The sequence below is a fragment of the Mobula hypostoma genome, chromosome 4 (assembly GCF_963921235.1).
Source record: "Mobula hypostoma chromosome 4, sMobHyp1.1, whole genome shotgun sequence".
NCBI classification, from domain to species: Eukaryota; Metazoa; Chordata; class Chondrichthyes; order Myliobatiformes; family Myliobatidae; genus Mobula; species Mobula hypostoma.
This window is the reverse complement of record NC_086100.1, coordinates 83,217,726-83,235,648: the sequence shown is the minus strand read 5'-3', so window position 1 is coordinate 83,235,648 and position 17,923 is coordinate 83,217,726. Positions and strand designations below refer to the sequence as shown.

The following is a 17,923-nucleotide window of genomic DNA, read 5'->3' as shown; positions in this document are numbered from 1 at the left end:
CACTACCCTTTCTCTGAAACAGTAACTCTACATTCTGCATTGTTTGTTTTTTGCCCCTTTTATACCACCTCAATGTACTTGTGTAAGGAATGATCTGTTAGGAAGGCATGCAAATAGAGCTGCATTTCAGTACGTGTGACAAAAATAAACCAATGACCAAACACCAAACAAAATTATGGAACCATGACAATCTCTTAGAAACAGAAGTTATTCCTTATTAGTGCCAAATCTATCCATAAAACACCATAACCAAACAAATCGCTGGTTATCCTCACATTTTGGCTTGCGGGAGCTGGCTCTGTGCAGACATTTCCGATACGAGACAATATAACTGAAGTGCTTTGGGAAATCGCAAATATAATGGCTTGCACAATATAAAATGTAGTTGTCTGTCTTTAACTAATAGGCATAAATTGTATGCCCAGTTTTGTGAAACCCCACTTCCATTTTGTCGTACCATTGTAGTGGTTCTGAGTGGGTTCTCAGGTGGTTGTAAAGGCCAATCTGTGGACACGAGTAAGTGGTGGCAGTGGCTTGTAGTTGGGTCTTTTTCTTGTTCACTCTTTCCTTTCTCAGTTGCCCCTTGTTCTCTGTGGCACAATAGAGGTCGCTCTCATGTAGCACAGCTCCCTCTTGAACAGATTTCCTCCAGCTGCACCTATTGAGTGCAAGGTCTTCCCAGTTTTTAGATGTCATGTTGAATTTCTTCAGGCTGATTTTTATGCTATCTTTGAAGCGATTCCTTTGCCCACCGGGGGCTCACTGACCTTCATTCAACTGGGAGTAAAGTATCTGTTTGGGGAGATGTGAGTTTGGCATCCGAATGTCATGACTTATCCATCAGAGTTAGTGCTGCTTTATTGTGGAGGAGATGCTGTTCATGTGGCTTCCTCCAGTACACTGATGACAGTACGTCTGTCCTTCCAACTGATCCTCAAAATCTTTCATAAGGTTCTTTGGTGGGATTGTTCCAGGGCTTTTGGGTGTCCACTGTAGGTGGTCCATACTCAGGACAAGTGCTCTGTCGACCAAAAGTGTTGTTTGGGCCTGTATGTCACAGTCTTCAAAGACTCTTTTCCTTAATATTACATGGGCTCCACTAACACTACTCAGATGGCAGTTGATCTCTGGGTCGATGTCTGCATTTGAGGAGAGAATACAACCAAGGTAGGGAAAGTGATCTATATTTTCAAGGGTTATAACATCAACTTATATGGACGGTTGGATGAATAACTGGCTTAGTGGTGGCTGATATAGGGCCTGTGTCTTTTTTAGATTTAAACCAAGACCCAGGGCACTATATACCTTGTAAAGGCATTGGGGATACATTGGAGTTCTCCTTCAGACTGTGCTGTGATGGCATTGTCATCTGCATGATGATGCTTCATCATAGTGGTTATGCTGACCTTGTTCTTGGCCTGGAACTGGTTGATATTGTTGTCCATTCTATGCATGATTGGGATTCCCTGTGTCAGGTCTTGGCCAGTGAGGTGAAAGATGACAGCAAGAAAAGTGGCAAATAGGGTGGGTGTAATGAGAAAGTAAGAAGGTATGGGATCCAAGGGGACATTGCTTTGTGAATCCAGAACTGGCTTGCCCACAGAAGGCAATGAGTGGTTGTAGACAGGTCATATTCTGCATGGAAGTCAGTGACCAGTGGTGTGCCTTAGGGATCTATTCTGGGACCCCTACTCTTTGTGATTTTTATAAATGATCAGGATGAGGAAGTGGAGGGATGGGTTAGTAAATTTGCTGATGACACAAAGGTTGGAGGTGTTGTAGATAGTATGGAGGGCTGTCAGAGGTTACAGCAGGATATTGATAGGATGCAAAACTGGGCTGAGAAGTGGTAGATGGAGTTCAACCGAGATAAGTGTGAGGTGGTTCATTTTGGCAGGTCAAATATGATGGCGGAATATAGTATTAATGGTAAGACCCTTGGCAGTGTGGAGGATCAGAGGGATCTTGGGGTCTGAGTCCAAAGGACACTCAAATCTGCTACGCAGGTTGACTCTGTGGTTAAGAAGGCATACAGTGCATTGGCCTTCATCAATCGTGGGATTGAGTTTAGGAGCCAAGAGGTAATATTGCAGCTATATAGGACCCTGGTCAGACCCAACTTGGAGTACTGTGCTCAGTTCTGGTCGCCTCACTACAGGAAGGATGTGGAAACCATTGAAAGGATGCAGAGGAGATTTGGAAGGATGTTGCCTGGATTGGGGAGCATGCCTTATGAGAATAGGTTGAGTGAACTTGGCTTTTTCTCCTTTGGAGCGACGGAGGATGAGAGGTGACCTGATAGAGGTGTATAAGATGATGAGACGCATTGATCGTGTGGATAGTCAGATGCTTTTTCCCCAGGGCTGAAATGGCTAGCATGAGAGGGCACAGTTTTAAGGTGCTTGGAAGTAGGTACAGAGGAGATGTCAGGGGTAAGTTTTTTTTAAACGCAGAGAGTGGTGAGTGCGTGGACTGGGCTGCTGGTGACAGTGGTGGAGGTGGATATAATAGGGTCTTTTAAGAGACTCCTGGACAGGTAGATGGAGCTTAGAAAAATAGAGGGCTATGGGTAACCCTAGGTAATTTCTAAAGTAAGGAGATGTTCGGCACAGCTTTGTGGGCCGAAGAGCCTGTATTGTGCTGTAGGTTTCCTTTCTATAATGCACCCTGTTTGACTCCTGACTTGCCAGTGAAGTGTTCCAATTCAGTGCCACTATTACTGAGTACTGTGGCTGAGGATAGTCAAGGTTTGATAGTATATGCCAGAGAGCTTGGCAGTCTACTGCATCAAATCTGTCAAAGCCAGATACAAGGGTTTCCTTTGTTCATGGCACTTTTCCTGTAATTGGTGTGCTGGGAATATCATGTCTATGGTACCTCTTGATGAGTGGAAACCACATTGTGACTCAGGGAGTACTTCTTCAGATAGTGGATGGAGTTGATTAACAAGGGTACGTGCAAACGCACAAGCACTTTGCCTGTTGCTGATAGGAGGGAGATGCCTCTGTAATTGTCACAATCTGCTTTGTCTCCCTTCTTGAATGTGCTCATTATTAGAGCATCTCTGAGCTCTGAGTTCCTTTTCCCAGACCTTCAGGAGAAAGGCATGTATGTGGTGCAGGTCAGCTGGTCCACCTTCCTTAGGGATCCCATCAGCTCCAGGGGCATTGTTGCTCTTCACACTCCTGCTGACATCATGAACCTCTTTCGTACCAGGAGCTTCCCCCATGTTTTCTCTCACAGGTCTCTGGAGGACTTGGTTGGTAACTTCTGGTTCAGCAGTGATGTCGCAGTTAAGGAAGAAGGCAGCCATCAAGCCCAGCATCCATGGTGTTGGGCTTGCCAGCTCATCAGCCAATTCTCTGAACTTCATGTGGGGAATCAGTGAATGTCTCATGATGATCCATTTGGTACTTGCCAACAACCAGATAGCAACCATCATCAGTGCCTATGCACCAACTCTGGACGTGTGAGAATGAAAACGAGGCCTTCTGTGCTTTGGAAGGGTAGCGTCGGAAAGGAAGGCATTGGCAACTTCAGCTCAGTTGGAGTACTGCTTCTCTTCACATGTGCTGAGCACAATCTTATCACCAACACTCTCTTTCATCAGAAAAACAAATTCAAGGCTTTGTGGCAGCAGCCCCAATTTGAACAATGGCATCTCATTGACTATGTCATTGTCCAAGTTAGGGATCGGCACGATGTGAATATCACACAGGCCAGGATTGGTCCCGATGAAGCTGGACAGATCATTGCCTGATCCGCTCCAACAAGTGCCGGGCTGAATCAGAAAGATTGGGTGCAGGCTGAATGAAGGTGGCGTGGGTCCAGACCCCATTGCGTACCAAAGCAACTGAACCCTATGTCTGGACGATGATTTAGGCGCTGGGCTAGATTGAAGAGGTCAGGGTATCGGGGGCCCAGGTTCAATTTGCTGCTCCATGATGTTTACTCGGCTCTGTGCTGAACTAAGGGTCTGTGCACGGACTCTCTTTGTGGACTTCAGTTCTGAATGCTATTTCCTTGCTTTTAATGTTTGCATGATTTATTTTTTTCCCCATGCATTGGGTGCTTGAAGATCTTTTTTTAAAAAATGGTTTCTTTTGAGTTTCTTTGTTTTGCAGCTGTCTGTAAGGAGGTGAATCTGAAGGTTGTATAATGTATACAAATTGTACTTTGAACTTTGTACTGTCCTTTTACATTCGACCTCCCAAAGTGCAACACATCACATTTGTCTGTGTTAAACTCCATTTGCCACGTCTCTGCCAATACATGCTTTGATGACAAATCTACTTTCAAATTTTTGAACTTTGAATCATGTCCATCAGACTCATGAAAAAGAGAAAGGTTCATAAGAAGCAGACCAGGCCAAGACTAAAACTCAAGAGCCTGGTTGACACTGCCACCCAAAAGCACCTTCAGGCCTCATTTGAGGAAAACCTCCAACAGGAATATCTGGAAGATATCAAAGAGCAATGGGGTCTGCTTAAATCCACCATCTTTGATACCTGCAAAAACATCCTTATGGTACAAGTCCAGGAAACATCAGGATTGGTTTGATGATAATGACAGGGAGATAGAACAATTTATCTCCAAGAAACAGAAAGCCTTTTCTGCCTGGCAACAGAGCCGAAAGAGAAGTTTACTCCAGGGCCAAGACAAACGTCCAGCGCAGGGTGAAGGAGATAAAAACTTCTTGGTGGAATAAGAAAGCCCTGGAAATGTAGAAAATGGCAGACCCTGGTGACACGAGAGGCTTTCTTGGTGCTACCAAGGCAAGGCAGTCTACGGAGCAGCGGTGGGGGTGGGGAGGGAGGTAGAGAGGGGTGGAGAGAGGTTTGGAGGAGGGGGTTGGGGGGTGTTGGAGGGGAGGTTGGAGACAGGACAGTGGGGGGAGTGAAGGGGCAGAGGGGGTGGGGAGAGAGAGGCGGGATGAATCAGAATCAGATTTAAAATCACTGGTGTGCGTGAGCGGGAGACGGAGAGGGAGTCTTGGATTTAACAGAATTTTTTTATTAATTAGCTTTTGTTATTTAGAGATACAGCATGGTAACAGGGTCTTTCAGCCTAACTACATCCATGTGACCAATTAACCAACTGACGAGTATGTCTTCATACTGTGGGAGGAAACCAGAGCACCCGGAGGAAACCCACACTGTCACGGTGAGAACGTACAAACTGCTTACAGGCAGCAGTGGGAATCGTCATTGTTGACCCTTTTTTGCTGTTAATTTCTATTTTTCTTTTACCATCATGACATCCTGTGGTGGGTGTTTCTCAGAGATATGATCATACAAGGTGAAACGTCAGGGATTCCATATTTATCGTTGAAAAGATCAACTCTTCAAGGTGTTAGGTGTTACTACAATAATGTGGGTATTGAAAGAAGTAAGTGTTGTGGGCAGATCAGTTCTCACCCAGAAACCGAAAGTATCCTTTATCGTTTTCTCAAATGGAAACCTAGAAATCTCACCAGTAGGTCAACTGCAGCACAACGATTTAGCAAGATCTTAAGTTTCAACACTGAATACTGAAGGGTGGACCTTAAAGAGCTGGCATGAATTTATCAGTGTACCCCCTCCATGCAGACCCCTTTTAAATTCATCACCCAGTTTAAAGTGGGGAAAATTCAGTACAGCTAGCTAACCATAGGATAATGCCCCAGCCATCTTGTCAGTTTGGCTCTGCCTTCCTGACCTACTGAACAAGAGAAGTTGTAAAAACTGCTGATGTAGGCAGTGGCCTGATCTGTTATAACACCTAGAAGTTTCACCCAGTGGATTACTGTGATGTACCATTGAGACAATAAAGATATTGAGGTCAAGAAACAAATTCCACTCACACCTCTATTCCCAAGTGCAAATCTCATTACCAAACATATCTTTCGCCTCAACGCCAATTCGAAACAAATCCATCGAAATAATTCGATTGCTATCCCAACCTTAATGCCAAATTTACTTCAATCACAATCTCAGCCTAAACCTCAAATCTACCCTAACACCCGAATCCCAGTCCCAAATATATTTCCATCTGTCCTAACTCCAAATGGCCGGCTGGTGGTGTAGCGGCATCAGCACCGGACTTTGAGGCGAATGGTCCTGGGTTCGAATCTGGCCGGCTCCTGCATGCTTTCCATCTGTGTTGGGTTGAGCATCAAGCTAGCAACTCGGCTTTGTAAAAAACATACAAAATGCTAAGGTAATGGCAACGGTTGCCGCCTGATGTGCCACAAGGTGCAGAAAGGACCAGCTAACTCCAAATGCCATAGCAGCCATTGCTTGAATCTTAGGCTTTCCATAAAATATAGGAGCAGAATTAGGCCATTCGGCCCTTCGAGTCTCCTCAAATCCATCTTATATCTCAAATCCACCTTGTAGCCATCCCAACCTCTACTCAAATCTAAAACAAATGTAATCTTATATTAACTAAACAGAACTTACCTTGCAGAACGATCTCCGGTTTTTTGAGGTTCTGAATAATTATTTGTTTTGTTTTGTTTAACTGAAATCATATCATCTTTTTCCAACTGTATAAAATCTGCAATTAAGAAGCAAATTAAATGAAATGCCAACTGAATGAAAGAAATATAAAAATAAGGTTAACGTTACAACTGTTTAGAGAATGCCATGCACAATTTAGAACATGATATTCTCAATGTAATATTATCCATTACAATCACACCTATCGAGCATACTGATGACTTGGCATATAAAGGGATTGCCTATGTAGTACTGAGCCACAGAACACATTCAATGTTGGGCACCTGTTCAGTCAGGATGTAATGCAATCTATATATTGCTCTGAAAATATTGAGTTCTTGCTATGGATCATAAAGCTCTGTGCACCAGCTCCTTTGTCCTCTTAAACCCCATACTTTGAATATCTGTACCACACAGGTTGGTGTAGGGGTGTTTCCTGGAATCCATGTGTTCTCATAACATTTCCGATTGGACTGTTGCTGGAACCTGCACCTTTTGTTGCGGATCTCAAGAACAATTAACAATGTAACATGAGCAACCAAATGCAGCCTCGGAGTGCTCAGATCAACTGGCCGACATACAAATATGTATACATACAAATAAAAGTTAAATTAAGTAAACAGTGCAAAAAGATGAAAAAAAATATATAGTGAGGTAGTGTTCTTGGGTTCAATATCCATTCAAACATCTGATGGCAAAGGGGAAGAAGTAGTTCCTGAATCATTGAGTGTGTGCCTTCAGGCTCCTGCACTTCCTCCCTGAAGGAAGCTAGGAGAAATTTGCGAGAGTCTTTGGTGACATGCCAGGTCTCCTCAAACTCCTGATGAAATATAGCCACTGTTGTGCCTTTGTAACTGTATCGATTTGTTGGGCTCAGGAAAGATCCTCAAAGATGTTGTCACCCAGGAACTTGAAAGTGCACACGAGGACGGTGTGTTCCCTTGGCTTACCCTTTCTCTAGTCCACAATCAATTCTTTGGTGGTACTGAGGTTGAGTGAAAGGTTGTTGCTGTGACACCACTCAACCAGCTGATCCGTCTCACTCCTGTACCCCTCCTCATTATCATCTGAAATGCTGCCAACAATAGCTGTGTCATCAGAAAATTTATAGATGGCGTTTGAGCTGTGCCTAGCCACACAGTTACAAGTGTAGAGAGAGTAGATCAGTGGGCTAAGCACTCATCCTTGATGGGTCGCCTGTGTTAATTATCAGTGAGGTGGAGATATTAGTACCAATCTGTGTAGTCTGGGGTCTTCCGGTGAGGCCTAGGTTTTTGACTAGATCTGTAGGAATGATTGCGTTAAACCAGCTAGTTACTGTTGAAGTGTAGACCACTTCTGAAAGAATTAGCTCCATCTGTAAGCTAATATCATCTGGACTTTGACTCTCCAACTAACGGAAGTTTATTGTTTCCACTTACCCTATCAACTCCACTAGTATTGCCAGCAGAACCAAAGGAGTCGTTGGCTTTGTCCTTTGTCCTGTGAAACATGCACAGTCGAAAGGCAAACACCTGAGACATGTTTGAGGTCAGACACTGGTGTGCCTGAATGTTCACTGACACTGACCTTTGAACCACCAGTGAGTTTGTGATCACTATCCACACGCCAATCCTCCAGGGTATACAGCCGAAGGGCCAAATGCAAATTGTTTCCTCACCCTGGCTGTAGTAAGCCAGCGTTGTGTCACTGTGCTCGATGGCACGTAACACTTAAAAACTTACTTTACGCTTACGATGTCATATTTTGATGCGTTTCTTGATTTACATACACATTTTAAATATTTATTTTGTAATTATTGAAATCCACCTGAATAGCTTTTAAATGTTTAACCATTATATAGAGTTAAAAATCCTTTGACAATGGCAATTAGTGGTGTGGATGAAGAGGCAAGGATCTAGGATCCAGTGACGGAGCCTGATTTGCTGCTCAGACCCCATCCATTTCATGGACCCCTGTTGTAGGGGACCAGCCTGAATTTGCCACCACTTCTAAGAGATGGCTGTCCTGGTAGGGATCATGGCAGTGAGCCCAGCGAGAAGGCCTGCTTGATTTAGCCCAATACTTTGAAAACTTTTATTGCCATCCTCAAAAGTGACAGTAATCTCACCCTGCAAGTGGAATCCACGTATCATTCTGCAACGTTCACGCTGCACTCCTTCCAAAGTCAAGCATCCTTCCAAAGTCCAAAGAAGCCCAGAAATTTCCACCAAACCCCAAGACTAATTAGGAGTTTGTTTAGATTTAAATTAATGACGACCCCCTTTGTAAAAGTCCTGGAGTATGTAATATGTTTTAACGTGTATATCCATGACATTTTAAAGTATACAGGACCATCTCTTTATGTTACCACTCTTTCTATTTTATCATCATACAAAACGTTCTCAATCTTATCCCTTTTAGGTCCAAAGCTGCTGATCTCAAATTTTCCTACATTACACTGGATTTACCACCATTTTCCTATTCACATTAATGCTGCCATTACTTTATGTCCACAACATATCTGCTGCCCATGGATTCAGAGAGGATCTCTGCTGCTAATCACTGCCCTACTAAATAACGTAGTCCGGATATTGCCCGAAAGAGGATCAAACCCAGCGGCTGGGCCTGACCTGCTTCTTGAACAACCTACTCTCTCCTTAGCACTATGGGGGCAGCCATTAGGAACGTCACAGGGGCTGCTGAGCGAGCCTCCAGCTGACTATCAGTGAAGGGGTGTGACCCGTGGACCAATGCTGCTGGGACACAAGCCAGAGCCGGATCAACCCTGGCTGGGTCACCTGGGCAAGAGTGTCTGACGTTGAAGCGTCCGAAACACCCGATGATCCCAGGTCACATCACTGATGTGTCCCAGCATACACCCTAGGATGTACCTCAGCACCAAAGCAGGTCTCAACTCCTCCTTTCGAATCGGCTTCAGCACTCCAGGCCTGTGCCAATCACAGCCCAGCACCTTCTATTGTATACATGGAGCACACAGATAAAGTGAGAATGCCTTCCTACCTGCTTGTGTTTCGAAGATCAGTGGTTGTAATGTTACATTATATAACAGAATATTTTATGTCTATAATTGAGAAATAAGGCAATCAGTACCAGGTGTCCACACCACAGATTGTGTTCAATTTTGTTTAACTTCACCTCTATTCTTCTCTGAGTTGATATTGTTTCCACATCCATACCTCTCAGCACTGTGGCTTCTTTCGTCAGTAAACTCTGCTCCAACAGCCCTCTGGGTTGTTTCCCCTGAATTATTTACTAGATTATTACCATTTACTTAAGGGCTACCAGCTCAATGGTCTCAAGTTTTAAACTCTCCCACATGCAGTCATTTTGTTACCTCTATCTTCTTCTACTTTTAACAGGCTATATTGGGTAACATCATTCCTCTTTAGTTTTACAGAAAAAAGGCTATAGTTATTATACCCTCCAAATTCTGGTAAGTATCATTTACACCTTCTCCAGTGCCTTTATCGCCCTTCGTAATAAATGCAGGAGGTTCTGCAGATGCTGGAAATCTTGAGCAACACACACAAAATGCTTGAGGAACTCAGCAAAGTCGGGCAGCATTTGTGGAGGGAAATAAACTGTCGATGTTTTGGTCCGAGACCCTGCAATTCAGGACTGGAAAAGAAGGAAGAGAAGTTAGAATGAAAAGGTGGGGGTGGGGGTGGGGAAGGAGTACAAGCTGGAGTGAAACCAGGTGAGGGGAGGAGGGGGAATAACGTGAGAAGCTGGGAGTGGTATCCATATAAAGTAAAGCGCTGAAGGAGGAACCTGATATGAGAGGAAAGTGGACCAGGAGAAAGGGAAGGAGGAGGGGTATCAGGGGCAGGTGAGGAGAAGAGAAGGGTAAGAAGGAAGCCAGAATGGGGAATGGAAAAAGAGATAAGGAGGAGGAGCCCAGGACTGGCTAAAAGATCTCCACCCAAAACATTGACAGTTTATTCCCTCCACAGATGCTGCCTGATATACTGAGCCCCTCAGCACTTTGTGTGTGCTGGTAAAGATTTCCAAACATCAGCAGAATTCCTTCTGCTTGTGAGTGAGAGGTCTGATACCTTTCCAGAACTGTACGCAGTCACAATAAATCTCACTTATAAACAGACCGTCTGGCTGTCTGCTGCCAAACCACCACTTGGCAGCGATAGGTGGATTTTAGCTGGGTTTAGGCATTAGTGGGGATTTCATGTCCTGTTTACACCAGGACGCTTTATCCAATGGCACTTGACTAGACCTCATTTCACTAGGGGAGCCAGTCTCAGTATAGGGTACAGGGAACTGTGGACCAAACTTCAGAGCAGGTCATTTCACTGGAGGAACCACACACCACGCCAGAGTTCAGGAGACACTTGTCTGCTTTACTCCTGGCTTCTGTTTTAACCATTTCAGCAGCTCTCTGTAAAGTCATTCATGTGAACCTCTCTGCTCGCTCTCTGATAGACCCCGTCCACTAATGGTCCCTTGGGCAGACCCAGATCTCCATTTGGAGTTAGTCCCCCCTCCCCGTCCCAATACATCAACCACTGAAAATTACCGTAAGTCTTCTCTCGCTGTTTCCCCTCTGACATGATCAGTTTATACGAGCCACTGAACTTGCCCGTCTCCTCTCCACGGTGCTCCAACGGGACGTTGAATGTTATCTCATTGGAGCCGGCTTGCAGAGCAATGCAACCCTCACCTGGGTAACAAAACACAGAGCAAATTCCCAGGGTTAAATGCAGCATAGTGGGATAGAAGAATCACTTTGGGGAGGTGTGGAGATCGCAAGGGAGTGGCTCTTTCAAAGGAGCTAGCACATATGTGATAGAGCAAATGGCCTCATTCTATGCTGAACAATTATACAAGACCTAAACAATTTGCACAAATCATATCAATGATTGCATTTGTATTGATAAGCAACAAGGAGGCCACTCAGCCCATCTTGCAAACACTGCCTCTTTGAAAGAATGATCTAATATTCATCTCACTCTCTTGCTCTTCCCCCTGCACTTCTTGGATGCATTTACCCAATTCCTCTTTGAGACTTTCTTTTCCATCTCCCTGCTCCACTCTTTGCTCCAAGTTGTTGTGAGAAGGAGGTGTCCCTTCTCTTTTCATTTAAATATTGGATCTTTGGATGCACGCTCAGCCTCCACTCAACTGCTGGCACGCTGCAGCCATTGGGACAAGGCAGGGCATTTGTGTGTCCATCCATCTATCCTCATCCACACCCTCACTTTGTTCCCCTCAAAATTAACTACACTGCTTTGGATACTTTTGGGTGGATGGTGGGGTTGGGGGGCAGGGGGGAGCCTCAACAGAGAGTCCTGAAAGCGGGGAAGGGGAAGAGGAGTGCAGTAGTAATAGAGGATTGCACAGTTAGAGGGGCAGACAGGAGATTCTGTGGACGTGAAAGGGGCAACTGGATAGTATGTTGCCTCTCAAGTACCAAAGTCAGGGATTTCTTAGATCAGGTCAACAGCATTCTAAAGGGGGAAGAATTTCCCAGAAATCGCAGTGCATATTGGAACAAATCACATAGGAAGGAAAAGGGAGGAGGTCTTGAAGAGAGAATATAGGGAGTTAGGTAGAAAGTTGAAAAGCAGGGCCTCAAGGGTAGTAATCTTGGATCACTGACTGTGCCACGTGCCAGTGAGGATAAGAATAGGATGATTTGGTAGATGAATGCGTGGCTGAGGAATTGGTGCAGTGGGGGAGGGGATGGTGTTCAGATTTCTGGATCACTGGGATCTCTTCTGGGAAAGGTATGGCCTGTACAATAAGGACCCATTTTGCCTGAACTCAAGGGGCACTAATATCCTTGAGGGCAGGCTTGCAAGAGAGATGGGGGTGTGTTTAAACTAATTTGGCAGGGGTATGGGAACTGAAGTGATAGGACTGAGGATGGGGCAGTTGTACTGCAATTAGATGCAGTGTGCAGTGAGACGGTGAGAAAGGCAGATGACGGCAAAATTATAGTCAGAGGGATGAGCTGAAGTGTAACATGAGGGTAAAATCGAAAAGAGTGATGAATACAGGACTGAAGGTTTCTTATCTGAGTGCATGCAGTATATGGAATAAGGTAGCAGCTAGAGATTGGCAGGTATGAACTTGCGGGCATCACTGAGCCATGGCTGAAACAAAGTCATATTTGGGGATTTAACATCCAAGGATGCACATTGTATCAGCAGGACAGGCAGGTAGGCAGAGGGGGTGGGGTGACTCTGTTGGTTAAAAAAGAATGAAATCAAATCCTTAGAAAGAGGTGACATAGGATGAGAAGATGATGAATCCTTGTAGGCAGAGTTAAGGAACTACAAGGGTAAAAAGACCCTGATGGGACCCTGATGGTCTCTGAACGATAGTCAAGATGTGGGAAATAAATTACAACAGGACATAGAAAAGGGATGTAAAAAGGGCAATGTTATAATAGTCATGGGAAATTTTAACATATAGGTAGTTTGGGAAAATCAGGTTGGGGCTGGATCCCAACAGAGGGTAATTTGTGGAATGCCTGTGAGATGGCTTTTTAGAGTAGCTTGTGGTTGAGCCCACTAGGGAAAAGGCATTTCTGCATTGGGTGTTGTATAATGAACCAGATTTGATTAGGGAGCTTAAAGTGAGGAACCTTAGAAAGCGGTGATCATAATATGACCGAATTCACCAGGCAGTTTGAGAGGGAGAAGATGAAGTCATATGTATCAGTATCTCACTGGAGAAAAGGGAATTACAGAGGCATGAGAGAGGAGCTGGCCAAAGCTGATTGGAAGGGGACACTAACAGGGATGATGGCAGAACAAAAATGGTTGGATTTCTGGAAGCACTTCAGAAGGTGCAAGATAGACACATCCCAAAGGAGTATTCTGAAGGGAGGGTGATGCAACTGTGGCCCACAAGGGAAATCAAAAACAACATAAAGGCAATATATATTGTAAAAATTAGTGCAAATTTAAAATATAGTAGTTAGAGCCTATAATATAAAAGAGATACATAAATTGTTACAGATATATAAAGGGGAAAAGAACGGTGAGATTGGAAATCAAACTGCAGGAAAATAACACTGGAGTGATAGTAATGGGAGACAAAGAAATGGCAAATAAACTTAATAAGTATTATGTATCAGTCTTCACTGTGGAAGATACTAGCTGTATGCCAGAAATTTGAGAGTGTCAGAGAGCAGAAGTGAGTGCAGTTGCTATTACCATAGAGCAGGGAAGCTGTAAGGTCTGAAGGTAGATAAGTCATCTGGACCAGATGGACTACACTCCTGCTGAAGAGATTTTGCAGCCATTAGTAGTGATCTTTCAAGAATCACTAGATTCTGGAATGGTTCATGGGGACTGCAAAATTGCAAATGTCACTCCACTCTTAAAGAAGGGAGGGAGGCAGAAAAAAAGGAAATTATAGGTCAGTCAGCCTGACTTCCGTGGTTGGGAAGATATTGGAGTCCATTATTAAGGATGAGGTTTCAGGGTACTTGGAGCCACAAATATGCCATAGTCAGCATGGTTTCCTTAAGGGAAAATCTTTCCTGATAAATCTGTTGGAATTCTTTGAGGAAATAACAGATGGGATAGAAAAGGAGACTCAGTGAACATTGTTTACCTGGATTTTCAGAAGGCATTTGACAAGGTGCCACACATGAAGCTACTTAACAAGATAAGAGTCCATGGTATTGCAGAAGAGATACCAACATGGATAGAAGATCGGCTGACTGGCTGGAGGCAAAGAGTGGGGATAATGGGGACCTTTTCTGGCTGGTTGCTGGTGTTCCGCAGGAGTAGATGTTAGGCCCGCTTCTTTTTGCATTATATGTCAATGACTTGAATGATGGAATTGATGGCTCTGTGGCCATATCTGCAGATGGTATGAAGATAGATGGAGGGGCAGGTAGTATTGAAGAAGGAGACACAAGCAACCTGCAGATATGACAGGTGCTGATGTCCTAGGTAGAAAAATAGAGGAAGGCTTCTTGCTGCAGTGGGCACACAGGGAATTTGGTAAAGCTGTATAGGCAGGCCTGAGTGCAACATCAAAGAGCTGTCTGTAGTCCAGCATTAACCGAGCACAGAGCTCGGTGTACAGCAAGGATGAGGATGTTCAAAAGCACACACATGCATGCATGTGTGTCCTAACCAATTTTCTGATGACTAAGCTTCCACTGAAGCACAAGCAGCATAGGTGGGTGCAATAGGCACTTGTCTGTTCAGCGCTTTTCCGAGTCCCTGTTTTCGCTGAAGTTCAGACTGGCAATTTGCTCCATGGGCCGATAAAACTCTCTATTGAAAGCCTGTTTCTCCTGATTAAGATGTTCTCTGTTCCGTCTGTTTCCAATTACTCTATACTTTAATGGGAGTGTAAATCCTACTAAACTATAAAGAACAAAGTTGTTCATCTTCAGTCGCACCACATTCTAGACTTTAAAGTTTCAAGAACTTTGGAAAGCACCAACCATCTGTACAGTCATACCAATCGCCTGAAGCAAACAACAAGCAGCAAATCTACATGTAGTCAGGTGGTACCGGAATTGGGTCCTTCCTGTACTAAGTTCAAGTTTAGCCCTGAGGTTCAGTGAGCTCCTGTGCAGCAGTGTTGTCATTAGCATGTTGACTGACACCACTGCTAACTTTGCGTACCTCTGGTGGGCATTAGTATGTATACTGGCTATCTCACCATCTGAACAACCAGCTTGCCTTGCATACCAATGTTCCCGTGTCCCTTAATGGAACCAGTTTAACAACAGTAGCTCCCAAACGGGGCTGAACTCTAGGGCCTTGGTTTGTTACATGGGAGAAAGCATCTACCAGAAATGAAGGTTCAGCCACATTAGGATAAGACGCAGGTGAGTACAGACTGCAGATGGTCTGACTGTCCTATGTCTACAGTCTGACTGATACACATTGCCCCACCCTATCAGAAATGTTGCTTTTGTCCCCTCTGTCCCCCCCCCCCCACCCCAACTCTCGCTGCAATTCAAAGCTAACTTGTTTTCTTTCTTTCCCGGTTCTGACACGAGGCCTTTGACCTGAAATATCAACTTATTTCTCATTCCACATATGCTTCCTGGCCTGCTGAGTATTTCCAGAATTGTCTGTTTTCTGTATTGATTATGGTGGGGTGGATTTCAATAGGGCATATCATCTCCCATCTTCAACTTTCCCTGCACTGGATAATGCACCATCTGCACAGAGGTAGTGAAGTCTGCCCCTGGTGTAGGAACTGCTGTAAGAACTGTCACTGAACCTTGGGTCTGTCCACACACACTTCGTGCTTACCATATGATTCGTAGCTGTCTGTAGACTTGACACAGATGAGGATGTGTTGGTCCAATAAGTACTCTGGGTCAGAGATAATGGGCATTAACTGTGGGAGGTTGGTGAGAAAGCGAGAATGTAAGTTACAAGCAATAGAAGACCAGATCCAAGAGACCTGAATATTTCGTACGGTGATCTGTTTCATTTCAACCCTTTACAGCCTACCTTCAAAGACATCAAGTCGTACAGTGGAGAGACTTCTGGACATCCAGTACGAACCACCATTCCAGAGTCAATCCACAGCCGCAAATCCATTTGTACTATCAGTACTGCCTCTCTAATTTAAACAAGGCCAGGTCTCAGACTGGGAGCCTAGCAGCCTACAAGGCTCACACAGAGCACATATTTACCCAGCCTGTTCAGGGAGAGTTTCTCTTACCCGAGGCTCGGTCGGCTCATTCTGTAAGAAATCTAAACTCCAGAAAGGGAACACACACCAAACACAGCTTCAAACTCACTATAGGGCAAAGGTCAAAGGCACCCTTGCTGGCTTCTAGATTAAGTGTAACACACACAAAATGCTGGAGGAAATCAGCAGGCCAGGCAGCATCTATGGAAAAGTGTACAGTCGATGTTTAAGTTCCTCCAGCATTTTGTGTGTTGTACTCTTTTCCTAGATGCTGCCTGGCCTACTGAGTTCCTCCAGCAATTCGTGTGTGTTGCTTGGATTTCCAGCATCTGCAGATTTTCTCTTGTTTGCATTAAAGTCCTTGATTTGGAGGTGTCTAGATGCAGAGATGCAGTTGACGATCTACTATTTTCAGAAGAGATGCTGCCTCACTGCTCATGGTTATAACTCAGACCTGCACTTGCTTAATGGCAGTGAAACTGCTCCTGTTTCAATAAGAACAAACTAAACGTTCACTAATCACAACATTAATTAGCAAAGTCTAAACTGGAATAGAGTTCTGCAAAAGTTGGCAGAATAAGAGTTAATCCTTGCTTAACTATAAGGAAGTTGTGCTTATATAGTGTTTCATTCAGCTTAATTCAATGATCTAAAGAGCAATCGCTGTGCTTGACAAATAAAGACACCCATTTATTATGTAGGCTTAGGGTTACTTCCTGACAAATGCCCCAAGAAGTAATTTATACTTATTACAACTGCCTTGACTAGTGCTTACTGAATTCCTTCAGGAAGGTGGCAGTATCATTAAGAATACCTGCCACTGTAGCCATTCCCCTTTCTCCCTTCAACCTTGGAAGAAGATACAGGAACTTAAAAGCTCAAATGTCCAGATACAAACAGTTGCTTTCCCACAGTTATGAGACTCCTGAACCAATCACCTCTACCCGATGATGCTGCCACACCCTTAACTCCACTGCTCTCTGTTATTAAGAACTCTTTTTACCCAACTTCAGTTTGCACCTCAATCTTTATACTACTTTCCTGCTGTGTCGCACTCATCATTGTACTTTCATTTATAGTTTACTCATGCAGAACAAGGATTTCCATTGCACCCTGCTGTAAACGGCAATCAACTAATCTAAACCACTGCACAACAACTGAACTAATTTCTTTAGAAAGAGAAAATGTTGTTATCCTAAACTCGGCCAATGATAATGAGGATTGACAAGGTGAGTTTAATCCCAGTTACCTCAGGGGGAGTATTCCACGTGACTGTCAGGTTCTCATCCTTCGACTCTTGATTCTCACCTTCAGCACTCTTCACTGGATCTAGAGGAACCACAAGGTCATTGTAGATTCTTCTCCAAGGCAGAGTGAAGTCCACGCAAGAAGCTGTATACTTCTCTGGAGCCTCAATGACCAGACCCAGTGAATGGTAACAGACAAATCTCTCATCTGTCATTCACAGATATGTTGGTAATAGTTTACAAAACAGAAAAGGATGATGCCAGATGCCAGCGGAGCAACTTCATTATAATCTGTTTCTTGTCCTTACTTCTCTGTAGCCCTGCAACATTATCTTTGCACATTCACCCATTACTCCCTTTCTTTTGCCACTGACCTACACTAAATGGTAATGGGTTGAAGCCAATTTATCTACCAACAAATACTTAGGGTGTGGAGAGAAACTAGACCACCCCAGGGCAAGAGAAACTGAGGAAACTCCACATGGACAGTCTCAGAGGTCAGGATCGAACCAAGGCCGCCATAACTGTGAGGCAGCAGAAGAAACAGCTGTGTCA

General features: G+C 44.3%; 1 protein-coding gene across 3 annotated transcripts in view; it reads right to left on the bottom strand.

The window, feature by feature from the left end:
- The window catches only part of inpp5d (inositol polyphosphate-5-phosphatase D), a 140,761-nt gene that overhangs the window by 17,925 nt on the left and 104,913 nt on the right, over positions 1-17,923 (bottom strand). For all 3 annotated transcript variants that reach the window (XM_063046063.1, XM_063046062.1, XM_063046064.1), the window contains exons 21-24: positions 17,371-17,450; positions 15,734-15,821; positions 11,014-11,157; positions 6,441-6,537 (exon numbers count right to left, since the gene is read on the bottom strand). In XM_063046063.1, coding sequence (XP_062902133.1) covers positions 6,441-6,537; positions 11,014-11,157; positions 15,734-15,821; positions 17,371-17,450 — 409 coding nt within the window. The remainder of the gene's footprint in view (positions 1-6,440; positions 6,538-11,013; positions 11,158-15,733; positions 15,822-17,370; positions 17,451-17,923) is intronic.